The sequence below is a fragment of the Coenobita brevimanus genome, chromosome 84, assembly GCF_032717465.1.
Source record: "Coenobita brevimanus isolate Jiangsu-jjx chromosome 84, ASM3271746v2, whole genome shotgun sequence".
Taxonomy (NCBI): domain Eukaryota; kingdom Metazoa; phylum Arthropoda; class Malacostraca; order Decapoda; family Coenobitidae; genus Coenobita; species Coenobita brevimanus.
The window spans coordinates 14,575,735-14,602,009 of record NC_137037.1 but is presented as its reverse complement, the minus strand read 5'-3'; the positions used below and the strand labels follow the sequence as shown (position 1 = coordinate 14,602,009).

The 26,275-nt window shown below is 43.1% G+C and overlaps 1 protein-coding gene across 1 annotated transcript in view; it reads right to left on the bottom strand.

Moving 5' to 3' along the window:
* LOC145410066 (QRFP-like peptide receptor) overlaps positions 1-26,275 on the bottom strand; it is a 678,579-nt gene that overhangs the window by 37,645 nt on the left and 614,659 nt on the right. The window contains 2 exon segments of the mRNA XM_080280280.1: positions 7,184-7,307; positions 10,481-10,602. Of these exon segments, the coding sequence (XP_080136406.1) occupies positions 7,184-7,307; positions 10,481-10,602 (246 nt within the window).

The window sequence follows — 26,275 nt, the reverse complement described above, 5'->3', positions numbered from 1 at the left end:
TGGAACTTTGGTACATGAATGGAAGGTGGCATAGGGCGAAGGAACGCAAGTGGAATGGCGGAATTGATAAGATTATAAATAACTGGAACAAGAAAGAGAAACAGAGATAAGAGAGGGGGACCACTAGTGCAAAGGTAGAGCTAGTGAGTAGGAAAATGAATAAAAGATGGAAGCTCCAGTGGAACGAGAAACAGAGCAGACAGCTGACAACGATTGGTGTCAGATATGTGGACCCGGGGACACGACGGAAGCACCTCTGGAACGGTGGAACGATTTATGAGAAAGGGGAAAAAGGGAGAAAGAAAGCTACAGGAATGATGGAACTGATAAGAATATTATAAATGGAAGAAGAAATAGTGCTAAGTAAGGGTGGACACTAGTGGAACGATGGGCCAAGCATGGAGAAAGTGGAATGTGGGAGGAGGAACGCTAGTGGAACGTGGAACGGAGTGTAACGGAGGAACTGACAACTGTAAGATATGTGGAACGGAAACCAGGGTAACATGAGAGGAAAAATTCTAGCGCACCGGGGGAACTGAAGAAAGTAAGTGGAGTATGGCAGAGGAAAGTTAGCGGAACGTGGAAATGAGTGAAACAGGAGAAAGAGTGAAACAGGAAACAGAGCAGAGACAAGGGAGCGGGTAAACACCAATATAACTGTGGAACGAGTGAGGTGGTAGTTGACTAAGAAAAGGGCAAGGTGAAGGAACGATGGAGCAGGTGGAAGAGGAAAAAGTGAAAAGTTAATGAAGAAAACAGCAGCGGAATAAAGACAGGCAGGGGAACAGTGGAACTAGTCAGGGGAAGTGGAATAAGGGAAGAAGAACAGTCAGTGGAACGGGTACTTTTGTGCAAAGGTGGCACGGATGTAGAAGCGTTGTTATAGAGGTTATGTATTCACCCGTTTTCCTGTTTGTCTGTTTCTCCACAAGTTGTCTAAAAAATAAAGTTATTGATATATTGCAATGAAATTTTATGGATACGTGATTCGTGGGCCAAGGAAGAGTTGATAAAATTTTTGGTGATGATCTCAGTTGTCTGCTATAGGCGATGGCGGAGGTATGCACTCTCTGAGAGCTGTCTAGTTGCTGATGTTCTTACTTCCTGGCCCTTGTTTGCTGTTGCTGTTGTTGTTGTTGTTGCTGTGGAGGCTGTTTTACTGTTAATGTTGTGCCCGTTGCTGTTACTGTTGCTGCTACACCGCACAAGTGGAAGCACGTCAGGAGTATTCTGTCGTGTGTGTATGTGTGTGTAAACAAAAGTGCAACAAACCCAGACGGAGTGGCTAACCTGGCTAAACATTAAGACTGCTTCAAAGCAATGCAGAAAAAACCCTAGACTTCTCCACACGCCGCCGTAAAGAATGATTAAAATCCTGTGGACATACATGACTTTCTTGCAATGAAGAATAGAGCACACAACAAATGGTTGGCTCATACTAACCTCTTACCACTGAAAACTAAATTCCAGAATGTAAGAAGTGAAACCTGGGGTACAGTGCGTGATAAAGAGAACAATTGATGGACTAAGTAAGCAAAAGAACTGCAAAGACTGGTTGATATTAACGACCAACATGGGTTCTACAAGCCCATAAAAACCATTTATGGACCAACCAAACGCAACATAACCCACATTCGATCAGCCGGAGAGCTCTGGAAAGACAAGCAAGCAATCCTAGAAAGATTGGCACAACACTTCAATACCTTACTGAATCGAAGAAGCCCTGTGGAGCATAATATCTCTCATAACACCCCAAATGCTCCTCAAGCGGCAGATCTCGATGTTCCACCTGCACTTGCAGAAATTGTTTAGGCCATCCGATATCTAAATAATAGCAAGAGCCCTGGCCCTGATGGCATACCATCCGAACTATGCAAAGAAGGTGGCCAGTTACTTCACCAGTGTGTCCATGATCTCATACTGAATATCTAGAACCAAGAACGAATTCCACCTGATTGGCTTGCTTCTGATATTGTAACCACCATCGAGAAGAAATAGGGACCGTTTAAACTGAAAATGTGACAAGGGCAGGGGTATCTCCAACCTTGTGAATCCCAGCAAAGTACCAGCCAAGATAATGTTACCGAGACTGACAAAACATCTGACTTAGTCAACACTTCCTGAAATATAACTTGGATTTCTGTTGAAACGAAGCACCTGTGATATGATCTTTGTTACTCGACAGATACAAAAGAAATGCCAGGAGCAGAACCGTGACTTAATTTTGGCATTCACTGAAATTGCTGACGCGCTTGACAATGTCAACAGTGACATTTTAGGGAATGCGCTTTCAAAATTTGGAGTTCCAGTCAAATTTCTTTCCTTACTGAAAAGCCTGCATGACAACATGAATGCTCGCATGCCCATAGGTGGGAGCATATCCAAACCCTTCATTAAGGATGTGGGTGCAAAGCAAGGATGTGTCCTGGCTCCTGTCATTTTCAACATTTATTTCACTGTTGTCACCCTTTTAAGTCATCAACAGATGAACTGATGATGGAATAAAAATACAGCTCCGTCTAGGCAGTAACCTATTTAATCTCACACGTCTTCAAGCACAATCAAAGACTGAAATGACTCATTTCCTGGAGCTACAATTGTCTGATGACTGTTGTCCTTGCACATACCAGCACCATCGTCTCTAACATACCATGCAATGGGGCTCCAATTTATTGTCATTAAAACAGAAATAATATCTCAGAGAAACGACCCAGCAGAGCCTCTTGCATATCAGACAAATGGAAAAAATGTAAAACAAGTGGAGAATTTTACCTACCGGTACCTCGGATGTGTGCTCATCGATAAACATAACACTGATGCAGAAGTCCTTGCACGAATCAACCACTCCTCAGCCTCATTTGGACATATGAGATCAAGAATCTTTGAAAACACCAACTTGAGAATCAAGTCGAGGGTAGCGGTATCAGTATATACAGCTGTATGCCTCTCCACCGTTTTATACGATACTGAATCCTGAACTACCTATCATCGTCGCATCAAACAGCTCGAGTTGTTTCACATCCGGTGCTTACAGCGCACCCTAGGACTCACATCGGAGGGTATAGCCCCTCACTCACAAATTCTCCAGCGGATGAAGTCAACAAACATAAAAGCCAGGCTGGCCAAAAAGCAGCTGAGATGGGTCCGGCACGTGTTCCAAATGCCTGAGCACTGCTTTCCCCGCTAGGCTCTATATGGCCTGCAGCACACAGCAACCCGGGTCCCAGGGTACAAAAGAAGAAATATAAAGACCATATAAGGTCAACTCTGAGGAAATGGGACATCACACCAAAGATCTTGAAACCAATACCTCAGATAGAAAACAATGGCAAGCCCTCTGCAGTGAATGAATCGTTCATCTCTAAGAAGCTTGGAACCTGACCAGAGAAGAGGGTAGACAACGGAGGCATAACCAAAACAGAGTTCTCTCAGCAAACCCCGACTTGACTTACCGACTGTGCGTCTAAGTTTACGGACCTAGGATTGGTCTGCACAGTCACACACGTTGGCAGCAAATATAATGAGAAACACATCAATTTTATGGATATAGCATGTGTCGTCTTCTACAGAAGGACAGCTTTAAGGTGTGTGTGTGTGTGTGTGTGTGTGTGTGTGTGTGTGTGTGTGTGTGTGTGTGTGTGTGTGTGTGTGTGTGTGTGTGTGTGTGTGTGTGTGTGTGTGTGTGTGTGTGTGTGTGTGTGTGTGAATAACGTCGTTTGTGTGAGGTGTGCATGTTGTGGGCGCGAGAGAGTGTGTTGTGTGGTACATGTGAGTGTACTGTATGGGTGAGGTAAGTAAGTTGTGGGGGTGAAATGAATGTGTTGTGTGAGTGTGTTGTGTGGGTGAGGAGGGTGTGTTGTGCAGGTGAAGGGTGCTTTGTATGTAACGTGGGTGAAGTGAATGTGTTATGTGATTGAGATGAGCGTGTTTTATACATGGGATGAGTGTGTTCTGTCAGCCAACGCCTTCTATAGGGACAGTTCCGCCGTGTTGTTTACCACACATAAGGAATATTTTGAGGGCATATACATAATAATAATTTCAAAATTAAAATGTGAGCATGGAATATGAAATGATGACTACTTAATACTGCAACTAGAGCTACAAGTGAAAACGATAAAGATAACTCATTCACCTCGCGCATGTTGGCCGCACCCTAGGTAAGCAACGTGGCCCTACCTCGAACTGAGTTGTCGCAAATCTGTCCATAGAAGACGCTGGTGTCAGTATGGTGTGTGAATGAGTGATGTTTACAGTGCTTCCCTTATAAGCGATATATGAAGTAAGGATGATGTGTAAGAGAGATATGGTAAGTGCTTGGGCTGTGTGAGAGAAGTATCAGTGAATGACTGTGTAAATAAGGTGGATGAAATGAGTGTGAGTAAGGAGATACCAATTCAGTGTGAAGGAAGTTTACTGTGTAACATATATAGCTGTGTTGTGTAAGAGAGGTGTCTGAAGTGAGAAAGAAAGCTTGTGCCTGAAGTGTGTGCAATGCATAAATGGGCTGCGTGTATTGTAAGGTGCGTAGATAAGAGGTTCTGTTGAGTCTGTCTCAGGGTCAGAGAGAGAAAGCAACTGAGTTTGTATTAGTTTACGCCAATAGTGATTTAGCGGGCAACAGTGCAGTCTGGCAGGGTGTACTCTTGTCTCACCGAGTAGAACTGAAATTACATCTTGCAAGATAAAGAAGTAAGAAGGAGAAAACCAAAAGGATGATGGACTAACCTGTTTCGGGGATTAATATCTGTACAGTTTTCTCCCATTTCTTTCTGACTAAAAGCTCCTTTCTCACCCACAGTATTTCAACTATTTCCCATTTTTTTTTATTATTTCCTCACTTCCTGTATATCAAACTCTCCCCTCTCCCCCTCCTCATATCTTAAGTAGTACTGCTACACTTTTATCATTTTCTCTTCCTTCCTTCCTAATCTCCCCTTCTCCCTTGTTCTCCCATCCCTCGCTATTTCGGTTATTTTACAAACTCCTTTCTCCTGTTGCCCGTTATCTCGTCCTCACCGTCTCTCTCTCTCTCTCTCTCTCTCTCTCTTTCTGTGTGTGTGTGTGTGTGTGTGTGTGTGTGTGTGTGTGTGTGTGTGTGTGTGTGTGTGTGTGTGTGTGTGTGTGTTCAGTTCTAGAAATCCGTCCCATTACTTATCTTATGGAATCTTGATCTCTGATAGTTTTTTTCTTTTCCTTCATCTTCTCTAACTTCCTTTCCCGTCTCATCTAGCCTCCTCCTTAACTCCTCCCCTCTCTGATATCTTTCTCCTTCCTCTCTTTTAATCTTCCTTTTAGCTCTTTCATGATCTAAAGAACTCTAGTATTCCATTTAAGCTGACCCCAGATGATTTTATTCAGCTGAGAGTGAGTCATAAGAATTTGAAAGAGTAAAATTATGTTCTTTCTTTTTCAGCTTCTCTCGCTCAGTGTCGTACCTTCATACCTGTCTACCTTTCCCTTCCTTTCTACCGCTCTCTTCCTCTCTACCAACGTCCCTCTCCTTCTCTACCTACTTCCCTTTGCATCCCTACCTACCTCCCTCCCTCCCTCCCCTTCCCTATCTACCTTCCTCTCCTTCCCTACCAACCTCCCTCTCCTTCCCTATCAACATCCCTCTCCTTCTCAACCTCCCTCTCTCTTCTTTCCTGCCTACCTCCCTCACCTTCCTTACCTGCCCTACTGTCCTTCCCTACTAATCTCTCCCTCCCTCCCTACCCATCTCCCTCTCTTTCCCTACCCATCTCTCTCTCTCTCCTCTTTTACATATTTCCTTCTCCCTCTCTACTTACCTGCCTCTCCTTGTCTACCTGTCTTCCTCTTCATCCCTGCCTATCTCCCTTTCCCTCCCTACCTACCTTTCTTTATTTCTCAGCTTCTCTCTTTCTTTTTTTTTTCCTACATTGTCTTCCTATATTTTCTCTTTCTTCCTTTTCCCATCAAGCCCCTGCTCTCTCTTCACTTTTCTTCCCCTCACTCCCACCACACTCAACCCTTCAGCCCCTTTTTTCTTCGCTTTCCTTTTGCCTCCGTGCCTGTCTTCCTCCTTCTCTTGGCCTATTTTCGTTTCCCTTACTGCCTAGTTCCCTCTCTCTCTCTCTCTCTCTCCCTACCTACCTACCTACCTATCTTATTCCCCCTCTGAGCCTACTTACCTCCATGTCTATCCAGTGCCTAACATGCCTAACCATACTCTCTTCCTGTTCCCCCTTCCTGCCTCCCTGCCTACCCTTTGTCTGTCCTGCTTGCCCATCTTCCCTACCTATGTTTCCCTCCCTCTTCATACCTACATTCCTCCTTCATTACCTCTCCTTCTTGAGTACTTTCCCTGTCGGACCTTCCTTTATACGTGCCTTCCTACCTACCCTATCTTTCTCTGCCTGACTTTTCTCTCTGCCTATCCTTCCTCCTTGCCTCCCTACCTACCTTTACCTACTCTAAAATGACTGATATTCCTCTCTATCTTACCTCCCTTCCGGCCTTCTTTTGCCCAATCATTTATATTCCCTCCCCCCTTCCTACTTTTCTCCTCCTTACCTATACTTTCTTCTTTATTCCTACCTTCTTTCCTCCCAATCTTTACCTGTTTCGCTATCCTTCCCTACCTACTTTTCTCCTCCCTACCTATACTTTCTTCTTTACTCCTACCTTCTTTCCTCCCAATCTTTACCTGTTTCGCTATCCTTCCCTACCTACTTCCCTGTCTCTCCTTTTATAACTTGCCTCCCTCTCCAAATATTCTTTCTTCCCTCTCCCTACCTACTTTCCTCCCCATTCCTACCTACTTTCCTCCCTCTAACTATCTATTCTCCTCCCTCCCTACCTCCCTGTCAACCCATGTCTGTCTTGTCTGCCACCTTCCTGCCTGTCACTCCTACCCTGCCTGCCTCTCCCTACCTGCCTGTCCTTGTCAACCCTGTCTACCCTTCCTGCCCATGCCCAGCCTGCCTTTCCCTGCCTATCCTGTCTTTTTTTGCCCACTCTGTCTGCCTTTACCTACCCTGCGTGCCCTTGTCGACTATGTCTGCTCCTTCCAACCCTGCCTATCCTGCCTGCCCATGCTAGCCTACCTATCCCTGCCTATCCTATTTGTCATTTCCTACTCTGCCTGCCCCTACCTACCTTGCCTACCCCTACCTACCCTGCCTACCCTGCCTGCCCCTACCTACCCTGCCTTCCGTACCTGCACTGCCAGTATGGGCGTGGCCAGAACGAGTGAGAGCGCCCACACGAGTGCCGTCATGCGCTGCGCCTGGTGCACCGTCAGGATGTACTGAGCACGGAACGGGAACAAGATGGCGTAGTACCTGTGGGGGAGACAGCACAAGTTACAGGTTTATGGGGTACAGGCACAAGCTTGGCATCACGTGTGTGTGTATGCAAGAACTGGCCTTATATGCATGTAAGAAACGACCCTGACAAACGACCATTTATGTATTAATGTATGTAGCAGACTACCAAACGATGTATGCGTGTAAGAAACGAACATGAATGTATTTACATAAAAAATTTATTATTTATGTGTACGACTCTGGGCATGGGTTTCTCAGCCCGTTCTCAAGGCCCAGTAGTCCTCTTACATACTAGACACCACCACTTGTCACCGCTTCGGCGCTAACACCCACCGTCCATGTTGAATACATGCAAGGGTTGTCTCATACATGAGTAATGTCTTGGTATTAGCAGGGGTATTTTAACATGTCGGCGGGTCGTCTGCTAAATAGGTAAAATCTGCTTTTTAACGAAACTCGAATGCTTAAACTGTTCCCTGCTCCAGTCGGGATTGAAACCTGCGTTTATTAGGATTGCAGGTCACCTCTCAACCGATTCGGTCACCCATTCCCCTTTGTATGCATGTATGTGTGTATGTCAAAAAAGACTATGTATGTATGTAGCTAGCTAAAAAAAAATACTAATAGTAGTCGTAGTAGTAGTTGTAGTAGTAGTAGTAGCAGCAGCAGCAATGATAACGTAGTTTGGTAGTAGCAGTATAATTTGTTAGACTCAGGTTCACCTGAATGTTGATCCCGGTGGACAACAGGCTGAAGTTATACCTTCCTACATTCCACCATCCTTTTTTCGCAGGTTAGGAAACCAGCTGAGGGACGTTTGCACAATAAGCCAGAGGAACTGCCGCTACGCGAAGGCGCTGTCTCTAGCACCATGTTTATTAAGGGACGCAGGTTATCCTGTATATCACGTAAAATACTTCCCATTTTACTATACTGAATATCATTCTTTTGGTGAGAGAGACTTCGTATGTTTACCTGCAAATGATTTTCTATGAAGTGAGGCGACAGGAAGGCAAGTGATGGACGTGGCCCAATTGTGAAGTAGAGGCAGTTGAACAGTAGTTCAACGTTTTGTCCCTGACTGTACTCTACTAGCATAGCATGATAAAAAGAATTCAACGACACCATGGCGATGGTAGGTGTTATATGAAATATTAATGTGATAGCAGTACGAGGCACACAGCAAAATGGTGTGAGATGGAGTGTTCAAGAATGAATGAGAAATAATGGAAGGCAAGACAAAATGTGGACAGAAGACTCGGCAAACTCTTGCTTGTAGTAGTACAGGAAGGGAATCATCTATCTTCCCAGACTTGTCTGAAACTTATTTTTAACCACGGAAACAAAGTTCTCAACTAATGCCCGTTTTGGATTATTGGACTTCAGTTAATCCTTGGCAGAACCTTAACTTTTCATTGAACCAAATGTTTATTGTCATCTCAGCTGATTAGTTTATCTGATGCTATACCTCATACCAATTAATCTGGCCAGGCATGTATGGCAACACTGTTCCTGCCGAGATTCTGATTGGCTGGAGGTGTTTGTTCGATTTCGTTGTTGCTAAAACTGATACTCTTTTTAATATCAGATATGATACTGAGTTTGTCGACAGTACAATCGTCAAATGCAATAAGAAATCCGTTATATACTTATCAACAATAAAATTTTTATAGGAAGATAGAGATATTGAGTCAACAAAGTATTATAACAGTCCAAGTCAAGGTCAGCATTCGAACAATTTCTTTAAATCTCCAACACTCCTTAATATAACAGAAAATTAAAGGAAACCTGCTTAGTCTAAGCGTTGGTACACCTCTAAGAAACAAAGACTCGAGAGTGCGGCACAAACACCCAACACCTGATCTAAGGTTCATGTATCTTATTCTGCCCTTTGATCTTGACATTCGATTACTTGTTCGCAAAACTCAAATAATTCCAATTTTGTCTGTCTCTTAAACTTTCCACCATGCTTGGACCAAACAGAATTAAATATGTTTGAGGCGACTTTGTCCTGTGTTGGCCTATTGTTCTCACGATCGTCTTATTCTTTCATTCATTCTTGGCTCACTGCGCTCTTTCCACCAAGCCTAATTTAGATCGAATAAAAACGCAGTGAGTTAAAGGACCGACCATTTCACCTTGCCCTGTGACCTTGATCTTTGAATCATTGTTGATAAATGAACCTCTTTAATGTTATCTTACTCTATCTAATTCCACTAACTGTAGTCAAAATCGGAGTTGAATTAATCTGGTTGACCTTTCCATGTGATCTTTACACTTGACTTATCGTTCTGCATGACAACAGATCAAACCTTTGGCTGATCATAAGTCTTCCATCAGGACTGGTCAAGACCGTATCTAAACTCATTTATTTTGTTCACACAGAAACTCGCTAGTCGAACGTTGATCTACTCTGTGACCTTGTTTTTTGGCAGAATGTTATCAAAATCAACTGCCTTCGTTATTGCTTTACCCTCGTGAATTCCACCAAGTTTAGTCTAAATCAGGGCAAAACTTTTTCAGTTGATATTGCCATGTGACTTGACCTTTGACCTATTTTCCAAATAAACCATGGACATGCCCTTTGCCTGGCCATCAATATTTCCATCAAGTTTGGTCAAAAATGAATTGTAAAAATACTTGAATTATACCACTTACACACAGACACACACGCTTAGTAAAATATGACAATCGTCCTAATCGCAACAAGAACAGGGCATGTAATCACTCCTAAGCATACCAATGTCATTTTTATAAGTCGACTTTTTACCTTCCTTTTGCCATTAAATCCAGGGTACATTACAGGAGAAACAGGCTAATTAAATTCTTTTACAGAAATGACTTGCCATGTTCCTCTAATTTACAGAACCACATCTATGGAAAAGCAGTGATATTTCAAACACAGTCCCAGCCACTAATGACGACTTCCTGTTTACGAACTTATTATTAAGGTACTTGCAACCATCATCCATTTTTAGATTCCAGCGGCAATATTCACGTGTTTCGTTCGTCGTAGCACACTTTAAAAGGCTTGGTGTGGGTTTAAATAGACACAAATTAATTAACAGATCAAGGAAAAATGTACTGTATGCCAGATAGGACTCTCTCTCTCTCTCTCTCTCTCTCACCCACGCACACACACACACACACACACACACACACACACACACACACACACACACACTCACCTCTCCATGCTCATCGCTGTAAGGGTGAGGACGGAGCATATGGCCGACACGTTCTGCATATAGTGAACGCCCTTGCACAAGAACCACCCGAACGTCCAGGAGAAGGCGAACACTTTGGCCGTCTGTTGGGGCAGAAAAGAATGGAGGTGAGAGAGGTGAGTACGGAGAGGGGGGGTGATGGAGAGGGGAGGGTGTAAGATCAAGGTATGTTGTGTGTGTGTGTGTGTGTGTGTGTGTGTGTGTGTGTGTGTGTGTGTGTGTGTGTGTGTGTGTGTGTGTGTTTCACTGGTAAGAGATGGTCGGAGAATGATGTAAAAGAAAAGCTCAGAGAGAGAGAGAGAGAGAGAGAGAATCAATATAATGATATCGCAATTATCTAAGCCCATTATTATCAAAGATACGGATGATTCTGTCCTTTAATTTGATGGTCACTAGTTCTCTTACTCTGCCCTAATACTGTGCCTAAGCCTATTCAGACTTGCTTAGCTAATCATTAATACTGAAGCAGATTGGCTGGACTCTATCTTCTCTTTACTATAACCTTTTCACTTTAACTTGGCCTATAATTGCCATGTTCCCATCTTTTATAATGAGCTCTAGGAATTGCTGTAATGGTAAATTTTTTTTTATCCATACGCGATATACTAACATACTCTCCCTCCTTCATCGCTAAATGAAAGGACCGCGATAATCAGGAGTATATATTTTGCACAATGAAGTTCATGGTCTACTGTATGTAGTTATTTTTAAACTAGAGTTCTAGGATGCGTGTGTGTGTGTGGGAGAGGAGTGAGGAAAGTGCTGGTTTTGTCCGTACACAAGCTTTGCGGTTTACGATGGTTATGGCATTACCGAATGACTCCGTGTAGGTGCCCATTCAGCATATGTGAAAGCTTTCAGAAACCATCTAGAAATATTTAATGTCATATGATGCTGCACTTCGGAGAGGAAAAATTCTACTCGATGCAGTAAGACAGAATGGCGGTTTAGCACTTTTGAAAGCAAGCAATTTACTGCAATGAAGTAGATTGGGTAGAACAAAGAATACTGTCTACGTCCCTCTATACTTTATTGCCGCGTAGGCTGCCCGAGTATTATTTCTTGGTTATAAGACATGCCTGAAAAAGAAAAGGGAGCAAATGTCGTATGACCGCGTATACCCCCCACTAAACCACTGATTATAGCAATAGATTGGTACAGCACAGTGCTAGTAATGAGTGTTATGGAAGGAATGTACAGGCCTTGTATTTTACCATCCTGTCAGGGAGCTGCGTGAAATTAGCTGCCAAAAGGCGAATATCTAGGCCAAGTTAAGGTAAAAATTGTATAATTCGAAACTGCAGGTGATAAAAGGATTACTGACAGTCACTGCGTCGTCAATAAAAGCAGTCAGTATTCATAGTAATCTCGCTTTAGCTAGGGTAAAGTTGCCATCTCTCCAGCTGGAATGTTAATCTGTAAGAAGGACTTAATACTGAAATATGACGCTTGTCATGAAGTAGCCTGCTATTACGGAAGGAATGTAAGTTTCAGTATTGGTCTGCCGCGGAGCTACGGGAAATAAAGTCAAAGAAGGGGGAAAAAAAATCACTGCCTAATTGAAATAAAGATACTATAAACACTGAGACAAAAGCCGCAGGGCTGTGAAATTCCGCGCTGTGTGTCGTATTGCACTGAGCATATACAATAGGTCATTCTATTGTGCTACTCACTGAACTGAAATACGGTGTGGTCCATACGTAACCCTTCTCGTCCACTCCACCGGGTGATATATGGAGTGTTGCATGGACGGGTCAGTCAGCGTTAGCAATGTCCATCCTGCATATTCATTCATTTCCTACTCTCACTATCACACCCACATCAGCAGATCAAGCCATTCCCATAACACACAAGATACAGTCAGGTAAGTTTGTAGTGGAGCGCTATTTACGTCCCACCCTGAATTTTGCTATCAATGTGGATTTTCTTCTTGCTCTTATTTGCCAGAAAAAATAATTGAGAAATATTGGTCAGGTCCAGTTTCACTGGAAATAGGGGTCTTATACGCCTTTCACTATAGCATTGTCTAAAACTGCAATCTCTTCATCTTGAATGCTGATTTGTAAAAGGACATTACCACTAGAATATGATGCTAGTCATGAAGAAGTGCCAAGAAAGAATGTTGATCAGCAGTATTTCTCCTGCCACTAAACTACAGTGAAATAAGCTGCAAAAATGAATATCTAGGGCTTTTTATGACGTAAAGGGTATAATGCTTACTTTGTTGGTGTACTCGCCATTCTCTCCTCCAACCCCCACCCACTCTCTCTCTCTCTCTCTCTCTCTCAAAGAAGTAGTGAGAGTATCGGAATCAAAGAGTGAGATTACTGGGATTTGAAAATATGGATGAGATAAATATGTGCAAGTCCAGAGAGAGAGAGAGAGAGGGGGGGGGTTAAGAGAATATAGTGATGGACCGAGAGGGTGTTCAGGGGGAGTGAACAGAATGGAGGAAGAGAGGATGAGGGAGAAAGGGTGATTTGAAAGGCCAGTGATGTGGAAGGAGGGGGAACAGGGCGAAGGGATGCGAGAGAGGTTGCCAGAACCGATTTTGGAGTTAGATTAAGATATTTACACCAATCTAGTCGTGGGTTCGATTCCCTGGCAGCTCATGAGATCCTCAGACAATTTTTTTTTCTTAGCCTTTTCGCACTGTACAGAGACACAAGTATCTTCCCAAAGTTTGACGAATACATAGGGGAAAAATCGAACCATATGATAAACTCACTGGTAGAGATAAGGTTTTCACTGTGTTTCGCCAACTATAAATTTTCTTCAGACGGAACAGGGAAGATAATTGGTCCTTTGACTGTGCCTAGAACTGAACCAGGTACCTCGAAGGTATATTGGACATTCGCGTGTCGTAGTTGGGATGAAGATTCGGACATCAAAAACTGAATGTCATCTTATTGATGGACATTTAATTTTTTTTTTTTTTTGCACTATCCAGGCCTGATATATCCATTTCTCCATCTTGAATTCTGAGCTGTATAAACAGATAACACAAAAATACGATGCCAATTATGAAGAAATACTATAAAAACGATGCATAGTAGTAGTATTGTCCTTTCCCTCCACTGACAGACGTTAAATGAACTGCTAAAGGACCCCCCCCCCCCCGAAAAAAAAGAGCCATGTTAGGGTAAAAAGAGAATAGTCATTAAACATTTGGTCTATCGCCATTAATCTAAGCCTTCCATTTCTTCTGTATAAAGCCAAAATTCGATAGTCACTCACATGGAATCCGGCTACCGTATATCTTGAAATGTTATTAACCCACTGAACAAAGTGATCTTTTACCATAATTTCACTGTAGGTGGGTGCGCTCACCATCCACTCACTCTATATTGTGCTGCTCTCGGGTGTCTGCCCTTTATTCTCCTCTATCCTGCATTCATTCCATGCTCTTCTGTCTTTCTTTCCTTCAGTCTTTCCTCGTCCTTCTGCCTACAGACGACTTTACATTCCCTCTTCTGTCTTTCTTTCCTTCATTCTTTCCTCTTCCTTCTGCCTGTGGGTGACTCTACACTGAGTGACAAGCCAAATGGTTTCCTGTACACCAGGAAACCATGTACTACGCTGGGTGGTAACCATATAACCAAATTTTGGCTCCTGGTGGTTTAGTGGGTAATTAAGGCGCTCCAATTGGATTGAGCCGGTGAAGGTTTACATCCAAGGGATGGTTGGGGTTTACTGCTCACGTAATGCCACTCAGGGATGAGTGAGGCTGGTCACTCTCATCTTAAATGTCAGGACCAACTGCCTAGCCCCGGGCTCCTATGCTCCCCATGGGGCAGCGTATGACTGGATGATGGATGGATGGAGCATACGATTTTTTGTAATCATTTTTTTTTTTAAATCCTGATAATGAAATTCGAAAAGTCTCACCTACATGAAATGTATTTCCTTGGAGGCAGCAATAATATACAGGTATTACAAAGTACGCCATCGGATTGAAGAGACTAAAAGTGTTGGAATGTGGAGATTTCTGTAATATTTACAGCGATTTCTTTCTTTTTTTCCTTCTTTCCTTCTTTCTTTCTTTCTTTCTTAGCGGCAACTTGGGTTCTGATCTGACAGTTCTGGGTGAAAAAGACTTGTGGAAGGGCACTTGCTGGAGGAAACAGAAGGAAGGCAGGACTGGTAATGGAAAGAGGGGGTAAAGACTGCTCTGCAAATCTGAAACAGAAAACACAGGATGGTTGTTTGAAAAAATGAAAACATCATGACATTTTGTAGGAAGTTAGAACGTTTTTAAGAAATTGCAAGAGTTAAAAGTAAGTTCAAAATAGAGGGCCCCCTCCAAGGGGGGAATCACACCAGTCACGAGCCAATAAATATCTATCGCGGCTCGGACTCTGACCTTGACCTTGACCTAGTTTCACCAATTTCGACCTAGTATATTTTCATTCCTACTACCCACCTGTAAAATTTTCTGATGATGTCATGAGCGGTTGCAAAGTTATCGTGGTAACAGACACGCATACCTTGACCTACTATCACCAATTTCGAACTCGTAGGAGACTTTCAACCCTACTACACACCTGTAAAATTTTGTGATGATATCTTGAGCGGTTGCGAAGTTACAGTGCTAAGACACACAGAAAGACAAACCGAAAACAATATTCGTAGGAGATGATCATCCCTACTACACACCTGTAATTTTTTAGATTATATCTTGAGCGGTCGCAAAGTTATCTTGGTAACAGGCACACAGACCTTGACCTACTTTCACCAAATTCGAACTCGTGATCTTTTTTTTTTTTTTCTTTCACTGTTACACACCTGTACAGTTTTGTGATGATGTCTTGATCAGTTGCGAAGTTATCGTGCTAGCAGACACACACACACACACACACACACACACACACACACACACACACACACACACACACACACACACACACACACACACACACACACACACACACACACACACACACACACACACACACACACACACACACACACACACACATACAAATTGGAAACAATACCAGCTTCGCTATCGCGGCTGGAAAAAAAAAAATCTGAATATGAAAGCAGGCCCCTTTTTTTTTTTTTTTTTTTTTTAATAAGAACTTTTTTTTCTCATGGAAGGGTGAAATTTCAATGAGGAAAGAATATTTTGAAACACTGGACATATATCATGATATGATCATGTTGGAAAGGATATAAATTTGATTTCTGGGGAAAAGAAGAACACCATGATTGTGGAAATATAAAGAAACTTGGGGAATGGAAAGAGATAAATTTTTTCTGGATGAAGTGCAGCTATTAAAAAAATTCATTATACATCCATTTTATATATATATATATATATATATATATATATATATATATATATTATATATACATATGCAGATTGTTACGCTTGTTAGGCGGGGCCAGGCTGTGGCTTGAATGATGTATGAATGATTGGTCCATTTTATTGGGTAGGGTGTTCACAGGTCTTCCATTTCAGTACATTCAGTTTCCTTATTTCTAGATTTTACCTCACTCCTTCCTTACTGTAAGAATTTACAAAAAAGGTCATGATGACAAAGACGATGACGATGATGGTAGTGGCGATGGTGATGATGGTGGTGACAGTTGTTGGTGGAACAATTTATTAGAACTTCTGATAGGGGATTAAACAATAGAAATCTGGAAGCAAGGAATGATACCTAGAAGTGGAGGACTTACTGGAACTGGAAGAGGGAGATGGAAAATGGAATTCCAGTAGGATGACAATTTTTGCACCACTTGAGGGAAAAAGGGATGTTAGAATGTGGATAGGAGAACATAAAATTTGAAAGCGAGAGATGAAAAATGAAAGTAAGATGAAATTTGAAAGTGGAAAAGATGAATATTTGGAAGAAAGAAAGATGAAGATTTGACTGGAAGTATGTTATAAAGAAGAACAAAGAATGTTACATTTGGAGGAGAGAAATAGAATTTGGATGGGAGATATATGGAAATTTGGAAGGGAGCAAGATGAAAATATGGAAGGGAGAAAGATATTCGAAATATGGGAGAAAGAGGACAGTGCAATTTTAAACGAGTGATATATGTTAGATTTTTAGAAGGGAGAGAGAGATTGAAAGGGAAAAAAAGATAATTTTCAAATGAAAAACGACTTTCTTGAATTCCCAAAGAGTGAGAGGTGCTGGAATTCTGGAAAGAAAAAAAGAATATTGTAAATCTGTAAATGAGAAAGATGTTGCAAGTTTTAAGAGTGAGAAGTTGATAGAATTAATGAAAGAAAAATGGCTGAACTTTGGAAAAGGGAAGGTTGCTAGCATGTTGGGGGAGGGGGGAAATTATTGTAATACTGGAAAGCAAAAAGATTTTAGATTTCTGGGCGAAAAAAAATAATAATAATAATTTCAAGACAAAGATAACAGCGACTATAAGTGGAAGAAAAATGTTGGCACTCTAGATCGAGGGGGAAACCTGAAATCTCGAAAGAAGAAATCTGAAGTTCTGAAAAGAAGATGGGTAGAATTTTGTAGGGGAAGAAAGATGGTGAATTTCTGCAGGGGAAAAAAAGATGATATAATTTTGGATGGGAAAAAGAAAGTGGACTATTCGACGTGATAAATAGGTTGCAGTTTCAGAAGGAAGAGGGAACTGGAAACCAGGAAGGGAGAAAGACACTGGAAACTAGCAAGGAAGAGATTCTAGATTTTGAGAAAGGAGAAAAGTAGTGGAAATTTGTAAAAGGAAAGGTAAGTTGGGATGCGGAAAGCGATAGAGGAACCTGAAACTTTGGAAGGGAGCAAGATGTTGGAAACTGGGATGAGCGGGTGATGGTGGCTATATGGAAGGGAAAAAAAGATGTTGGAAACTGGGATGAACGGGTGATGGTGGCTATATGGAAGGGAAAAAAGTTACTGGAAACAGGAATGAGCAAGAGATGACGGAAATCTGGAAGGAGAAAGATGTTGCAAAAGAGGCAGAGTAAACTAGGGTGGAAAACTGAAAGGGAGAATGAAAGTTGGAATTTACAGAGAGAGAGAGAGAGAGAGAGAGAGAGGAGGTGGGGATATAAGAAAAAATAATTCTGCTGTGCTGGCAGGGAGACGAGCAATCAAGAATTCCTGACATTACTCTTGATGGCATGGGACCTTTTCCCATGGCGGCACTGATACAGCCGAGTGGCTTTGCTGCCCGGTTATACGGATGTCCCTCACTCCCTGTCTCTCTAAATATGGATAGCGGGCATCGAGAGAGAGGTAGCTTCAGCCTGTAGTCCACTGGATTCAAATTCCAATGAGGCTGAGGTTACAGCTACAGTACTACCACCCTTGATGTTTCCAAGCGATTTTATCCAGGCCAAGAATGGTCTTCCAAACTTAAGACTATTTCTAACTCGTCCATTTCAAAACGTCCCTCCTAAAATCAGAATTGCTTGAAGGTAGCAAGATAAAACTAAAATCCGTCATTGGAATGAAGTTAAGCATTTCAGACTCTTCTGAAACCACTCTGGCCGAAAAAAAAAAATCATCTGTCATCAGCCGGAATGGTATCGGTACCAACTCAAACTCCGGTGACCCACCCTCAGTAAAACATATCATCTGGCGCTTGTAACAAAATACAACATGTTTTCCGACCACGAGAGTGCTAAGCTGAAGGAAAAAAGAAAAGAAAAGACAAAGAAAATTTTATCCATTCAACATCTATTTTTTTCCCTAATAGGAGAGTAGGGGCCCGGGGCTAGGCTCCTCAGTCCCAACATTTATGGAGAATTTGACCTGCTTCTCTCTTCCCTGAGTGGCATTATGTGAGCATATTCCAACAGCCTCTTGGATATGAACCTTTATAGATTTTACAGACTCATTACAGACTAAATCCGCTTGGAGTGCTGAACCTAATATGCCAACAGGAGTCTTTAGGTTTTACAGTTACCGCAAAACGTGTTTTTTTTTTCTCTAATTATTATTGGAGGCGGTTTCAGTTGTAATTCACTGAACTAAGTGTAGAGTTACCTGAAAGTAGTCTACATCCAGTGAATGGATGGTGGGCACAACTACCTATCATACACACACAATAAGTATACAGTATATATATCTTCCAACCACTCTACACTCTAGCCACAGAGCTAGCTCCAGCCCCACCTCCAGCACAAAACATGTTCTCCCTAATAACAAAATTCTTCAACACACTCAACTCACCAGCAAGTTCAATCCTTTCACGCCTGGCGATCTCCACATGCTCTCCCCGACACACCACACATTAAGAAATCAGCCTTATCTCGCAGTCTACTCTAATACCACTACATCTCTTATGCACCCACTTATCACAAACACAGCACAAGATGGCAATACTTCCCACGCCCTTGTGGCAAATCGCACTTGGCTCCTCTTCTTTGCCAGTACTGCTCCCAGCCCTAGATACCAGCACTTTTGTGATCCCTCTGCCTTCTAAAGGCGGAGCGATAATGTTTTTCCCTGCCTCTGTGTGTGTGTGTGTGTGTGTGTGTGTGTGTGTGTGTGTGTGTGTGTGTGTGTGTGTGTGTGTGTGTGTGTGTGTGTGTGTGTGTGTGTGTGTGTGTACCTGTTCCAATTATATCTCATGAATGGCATGAGCTAGCAACAAGAAACCTTCAGAGTATCAAGATATGGCCAAAATCTTGGCCGAGTTCGAAAATGGGCAATCGAGATCAAGGTCAAGGTCACCAGTGTGGCTGCCAAAGGTCAACTAGATTTTATCGTCCACCTTTAGCACCATCGTAATAGGGGCGTGGAAGAAACTGAGAGACGGAAAAGAGAGTTATATGTAGAAAGGAAGAGGGAGGTGAAAAGATTAGTAAGAAAGAAAGAACAGAGTGGATGAGGAGTTTGGAAAGAATTTGAGCGTCAACTGGAGGGAATGTAAGAAAATGTTCTGGAAAGAGGTAGAGGCGGTCAGACAGGGTGGCCATGAAGTTAGTAGGGGAGTGAAAGATAAAAATGGTAGATTACTTGTTGAGAAGGGAGAAAAAGTGAGCAGACGGAGAGAACACTTTAAGGAATTGTTCAACACGGAGAATGAAAGTAATGCAAGTATAAGTGGCTGGGGAATTGCTGGGAGAAGGAGGGAGGTGAGAAGACAGGAAGGAATCAGTAGGATGGAAGCCGCGGAAACACTGAAGAAAGTCAAAATGGGGAATGCCCCAGGAGGAGTGTGTGGTGAAATGCTGAAGCATGCGGGAGACAGCAGTAGAATGGATGTGGAAGACGTGCAGATTGGCCTGGGAGGAAGTTAAAGTCCTGGATGATTGGAAGTCAGGTATAATTATTCCCTTGTACAAAGGGAAAGGGGAATAAGAAGTGTGTGGTAATCATCGGGGCATTTGTCTTCTTAGTATAATAGGAAAAGTATACGGTAGGATACTTACTGACAGAATTAGGGAAATAACAGAGGAATTAATTGGAGAAGAACAGGGAGGCTTTAGAAAGGGAAGAGGTTGCATAGATCAGATATTCATCCTTAGATCTTTAGTGGAAAAATGTTTAAAGAAGGGATAAAAGTTGTATGCGGCCTTCATGGATTTGGAGAAAGCATATGACAGGGTGGATAGACAAGGATTGTGGAATGTATTAAGAATATATGAGTAGATGGAAAGTCGTTGAATGCTGTGAAGAGTACGTATGAGGGTGCTAAGGCTGCAGAGCGTGTGGATGGTGAACTGAGTGAGTTTTTCTATTTGAAGTTTAGGTTGAAACAGAGATGTGTTATGTCTCCATGGTTGTTCAATCTGTGTATGGATGGGGCCATAAAGGAGATACAAGATAGGGCAGTGGATGTTGGAATGGCCCTAATGAGAGAGGGCAGTGTTTGGAAACTCCCTGTACTGTTGTTTGCAGATGATACTGTGTTGTTAAGTGAAGACGAAGGGGAACTGCAAGGATTGGTGGATTAGTTTGGGAGAGTGTGCAAGAAACGGAATTTAAAGGTGAATGTAGGGAAAAGTAAAGTTTTGGTCACAGAGAGGTGAAGTCAGTGAATGTACAGTGAGGTTGGATGAGGAGGAAATGGAAAATGTGTGTACGTTTAAGTACTTGGGTAGTGTGATGAGTAAGGATGGAAGTTTGGAGGGTGAAGTGCTTGAAAGGGTACAAGGAAGAAAGTTTGCTGGTTCCTTGAAGGCAGTGATAAGAAACAGGGAAGTGAGCATGGAAATGAAAAAGTTATTACATGACAGCATTGTGATACCAAATCTGACGTATGGAAGTGAAGCTTGGACGTTGTTGGAGGGACACAAGTCAGAGTAAGAGCAGTGGAAATTAGTTATTTGAGAGGAGCCTGTGGAGAGTCACATGGAGGGACAGTCTGACAAATGAGTATGTGAAAGACCGTTGTGGTGTGGATGTGGATGTGATAGGAAGCATTAGGAGAAACAAACTGAGGTGGTTTGGCCATGTGGGGAGGATGGAGAGTGAGAGACTGACGAGAAGAGTGTGAGTGAGGTGGAGGTTGAGAGAGGGAGGGGAAGGCCAAGGATGAGATGGAGGGATGGAGTGGAGAGGTATATGAAAGAGGGGGTGTGTGAATTGGGAGCAGGGCAGTGAAATGGCGGGGGACAGGGTGTCGTGGAGGCGATTTGTTTGTGGCCACCCCCTATAAGAGACTAAGGCGTCTGGCAATAGATAGATAGATAGATAGTATCTCATGAACTGCTTGAACTATCAACATGAAACCTTCAGGGCATCAAAATATGGCTCTCCATTACCTTCATTTACCTGGTTCAAAATCCTGATGCCTCTATAATTTCCTCTTTCTTGGGCATCACCCATCCCCTTGTACACAATTACAGTTACACTCTTCAGCCAATCATCTGAGACAACACACTCATAAATAATCGTATTTATCAAATCAATAATTAAACCCACTTCTATATCTCCTGAGGCATTCAACATTTCAGCAGTCAATCCAGACACACCTGGTGCCTTCTCCACTTGCATCCTTCCTATTGCCCTGCTCACAGTAGCAGCGTCAATCAAAGGCCATGGACCAGATACTGGATCTGCTGGCTCCAAACCTTCCCTGTCCCAGTCAAACTCCTCATTCAACAACCGATTGCAGTGCTCTCTCCAGGCGTCTTTAATATCCCTGCTGTTCAGCACTATTCTTTCATCATTCTCCACACATTGTTCACCTAAGATATTCCCCTTCTCCCTCTTCATCAGATTTGCCACCTTAAATATCATATTCTTCCTTTCCCCACTATTTGCCTCATCAAGTAAAAGTTTCAGAGATTCAGACTTTGCCCTGTAAACCTCTCTTCTAGCTCTGCGATTGGCAGCCAAGTATTTGTCTCTGCTACTACCCTTTCTCCATCCCCGGAAAAATTTTCTTTTCTCCTTAACTAAAGCTTCTACACCCTCATCCCACCACCAAGTTACTTTATGTCTTGGGAGGGCCCCTTGTCCATCCACCCACCGAATCAGTAACTCTCAACAGGTTGTTCTTGAGGGCTATGTATTGTTCATAACACTTCTATCAACGTATCCCTGTTCAGCCACCACTCAACTCATCTTGCTATAGAAGGCATCCCTTACTGTTTGTTTTTACAACTTCCATATTTTCCTCCTAGGTGCCTAAGTCCTCTTTCACCTGCTCCTTAAGCACCATGTAACATATCAATCACTTGCGTTGCTGCACACAGTCCTCGCTTCCTATAACTTTAACATCCCTCACTAACCTCCTCTCAGCCTTCCTGACCATGAAATAGTCTATCTGGATGCTATTTCCCCCTGACTCGTATGTACTGAACCTACTCTTTCTTTTCCTAAAATGTGTGCTGCACACAATCATGTTCACTGCCTTCCCAAACTCGAGTATCCTTTCCCCTTCCTTATTTCTTGAACGATATGCACAACCCCCATGTACTCCGTCATATCCTTGAGCTGCTTCACCTACATGACCATTTAAGTCCCCACCCAAGACTATAATCTCATCATCCCTCATACCACTTACAACACATATTAGGTCATTCCAGAATCTATCCTTCTCTACCTCATCCAAGCTTGCCTGTGGAGAATACGCCTATATAAATGCAAACATAATCCCACAGAACGAAAACTTCACTACTACTGTATTATCCTGTCACTGACTCTCATTACATTCATAACACATTCCATCCATTTCTCCCCGACTGTAGCACCAGTCGAGCAGGGCAGTACTCCCGAGGTGGATGGAAAGCTGATGACAGGGAGTGCTGGAGCTCCCGTTTCATCAGCCCTCAGGACTAGTTCCTGACCATCTCCCTTTGCTGAACTTTTTCAGTGTCTCATTTACACAGAGAGTAGGCCAGCATGCTCTCCAGTACAAATTTCTCTAACTATCTTCACCAAACTACATGCACAGTACACACTACACTTCCTATTCAAAAATCAACGAAAATGGCGTCCACTAATCAAGCCTCGGAGTCCCCAGGGGGGGGGACCATAAATGCCCACGCCATCTGCCCCTCTCCCGGTGACGACTCGAGGTGCCTGGAACCACTGTCTGACTCTCTTCTTCTTCATTTCTGCAACATTCGCGGCCTTTCATCTAACTTTCGCTCTGTTGAGCACCACCTCTCCTCCTCTAAACCTCATCTTCTTTTTCTGACGGAGACTCAGCTGTCTGAGGCAACCGACAGCAAACCCTTTTCTGTATCCTCCTACTTCTCTATACTCATTTCAAAGCCAAAGGTGGCTGTTGTGTATACATACGCAACGACTTATCTTGCTCTCGTGTTCCTGAACTTGATTCTTCTGAATTCTCCACACTCTGGCTTCGGCTTTCCTGTCATTCTCTGACTAAATATATCTGTGCTGTTTACTTATCCCCTAATTCTACTGACTATCAAAAATTCTTCGACTATCTTACTTCTACGATGGAACACATTCTGTCCATTTCTCCTTTCTCTGAAATCTCCATTCTTGGAGATTTCAATGTTCACCACCACCTTTGGCTCTCCTCTCCTTTCACGGATCCACCTGGTGAACAAGCCTACATCTTTTCTATCCTTAATGACCTAGAGCAGCTTGTACAGCACCCTACCCGTATCCCTGACCGCCTTGGAGAGAGTTCCAACATACTTGACCTCTTCCTCACAACTAATCCTTCTGCTTACTCTGTTAATCTTTTCTCTTCGTTGGGCTCCTCCGATCACAACCTTATTACCTTAACCTGTCCTATCACTCCGGTACGGCCTGTGGACCCTCCAGGGAAACGTCGTCTGTGGCATTTTGAAGCCGCGAACTGGGAGGCCCTCAGGCAGTACTTCTTTGATTTTCCCTGGAATGATTATTGCTTCCATGGCCGTGAGCCATCTGAGTGTGCCTTGCGCATTACGGAGGTTATTCACTCGGGCATGGAAGCATACATTCCCTTCTCATATCCTTTGACTAATGCAAGAAAGCCTTGGTTTAATCACGCTTGTTCTAATGCTGTCCGCAACAAGGAGAAGGCCTACAAAAGGTACCGGAGCCACCCCACCCCTGAATCACATCATCTTTACGTTTCTGCCCGGAATCGTGCTAAGTCTGTTCTTCGCTCTACTAAAAATAATTTCATCCATACTAAATGCTCTCAACTCTCCAACTCGAATTCTTCCCGCTCCTTCTGGCACCTTGCCAAAAATCTTTCTAACAACTTTACCTCATCATCCTTCCCTCCTCTTTTCTACTCTGATGGTTCTGTAGCTATTTCTTCTACTGATAAAGCAGATCTCTCTTCGCACAGACTTTCTCCTCCAATTCCACCTTAGACGATTCCGGTGCTGTTCCTCCATCACTTCTCCCCTCTGACTTCCTCATGGCTGACATTAAAATTTCTTCAGTTGATGTATTTTCTGCCATCACTGGCCTCAGTACTAACAAGGCATATGGGCCTGATGGGGTCCCTCCTGTTGTTCTCAAGAACTGTGCTTCTGTGCTTACACCCTGCCTAGGCAAACTCTTTCGCCTTTTGTCTGTCAACTTGTACCTTTCCTTCTTGCTGGAAGTTTGCTCTCATTCAGCCAGTCTCAAAGAAGGGTGACCACTCCCAACCCTCCAACTATCGTCCAATTGCTTTAACGTCCTGTATTTCAAAAGTTTTCGAGTCAATTCTTAATAGAAAAATTTTAAGGCATCTTTCCTATCACAACCTTCTTTCCGATCGTCAGTATGGGTTCCGTCAGGGACGCTCCACTGGCGATCTTCTCACCTACCTTTCAGACTCCTGGTCATCCTCCTTTCAGGACTTTGGCGAAAGCTTTGCCATTGCACTTGACATCTCAAAGGCTTTCGATCGAGTCTGGCATAAATCTTTAATTTCCAAACTGCCCTCCTACGGTTTCTATCCTTCTATCTGTGCCTTCATCGCTAGCTTCCTTTCTGGTCGTTCTATAGCCGCTGTTGTAGACGGCCATCGTTCTTCTAGATCTATCAACAGTGGTGTTCCTCAGGGCTCTGTCCTATCACCAACTCTCTTCCTTTTATTCATCAACGATCTTCTAAGCTGTACATCTAACCCTATCCACTCATATGCTGATGACTCCACCCTTCACCTTTCCATTCGGTTCCCGCAACGCCCATCTCAACAGTTACTTCAAGAAACAAGGGATGAGGCTATGGCACACCTAATGTCTGACTTGGCTCGTATCGCTGACTGGGGTAAAATAATATGGTTGTCTTTAATGCATCTAAGACTCAGTTCTTACACCTATCAACCCGACAAAATCTTCCACAGGTATACCCATTAATGTTTAATAATATTCAGCTTAATCCTGCATCATCCTTGAACATGCTTGAGGTTTCATTTACTCAGGACTTATCTTGGAAAGACCATATTACATCTCTTGTAAAATCTGCTTCCAAGAGATTGGGTGTGCTAAGCCGACTCCGCTCTTTCTTTACCCCTGCACAATTGTTGACTCTATACAGAGGTTTTATCCGCCCCTGTGTGGAGTACAACTCTCATGTGTGGGGAGGCTCCCCACATACAGCTCTTCTCAATAGGGTGGAGTCAAAGGCTTTTCGTCTCATTAACTCTCCTCCTCTTACTGACTCTCTTCAACCTCTGTCTCTTCGCCGCACTGTTGCATCTTTATCTCTTTTCTATCGCTACTTTAATGGTCACTGCTCCTCTGAACTGTCTGCTTGCATTCCTCCACCTCTACGACGGGCGCGTAGCACCCGTCTGGCAGCAAACTCTCATCCCTTTTCTGTCCAGCTCTCTAATGCAAGAGTTAACCGTTACTCCCAGTCTTTCATTTATGCAACAGGTCAGCTCTGGAACTGTCTCCCTCTATCTGTATTTCCTGCTACCTATGATCTTCAGTCTTTCAAACGCAGTGTGTCCAGGCATCTCCAAATGATCGGATCTTGAATTTGGCTCTCTATTATATTTTGTTTTTCTCTTGGAGGGAACTGTTACTGCGGGCCATGGCCTTTGGTTCCTTCTTCCTCGCATAAAAAAAAAAAAAAACACACCACCAGAAACATGAGAGAAAGAGAGAGAGAGAGAGAGAGAGAGAGAGAGAGGTCTCTGTTTCAAAAAGAATCAGGCATCTCTCGCTTTTCTCCCTGACTACCTGTTTGCCTCTCTCTCTCTCTCTCTCTCTCTCTCTCTCTCTCTCTCTCTCTCTCTCTCTCACTTGCATATTATGAAAGCGCTGAATGACTTGTTCCATACACTCCCCCACCCTGACTCTATCAACTCATGTTTCTTTAATATGTCCTCTAAGAGTGTTTACTTTGCCTCGCTCACCTTTTGAAGCGAGATGTATTATGCAGAAATATTTGGGAGGCGCTGGGT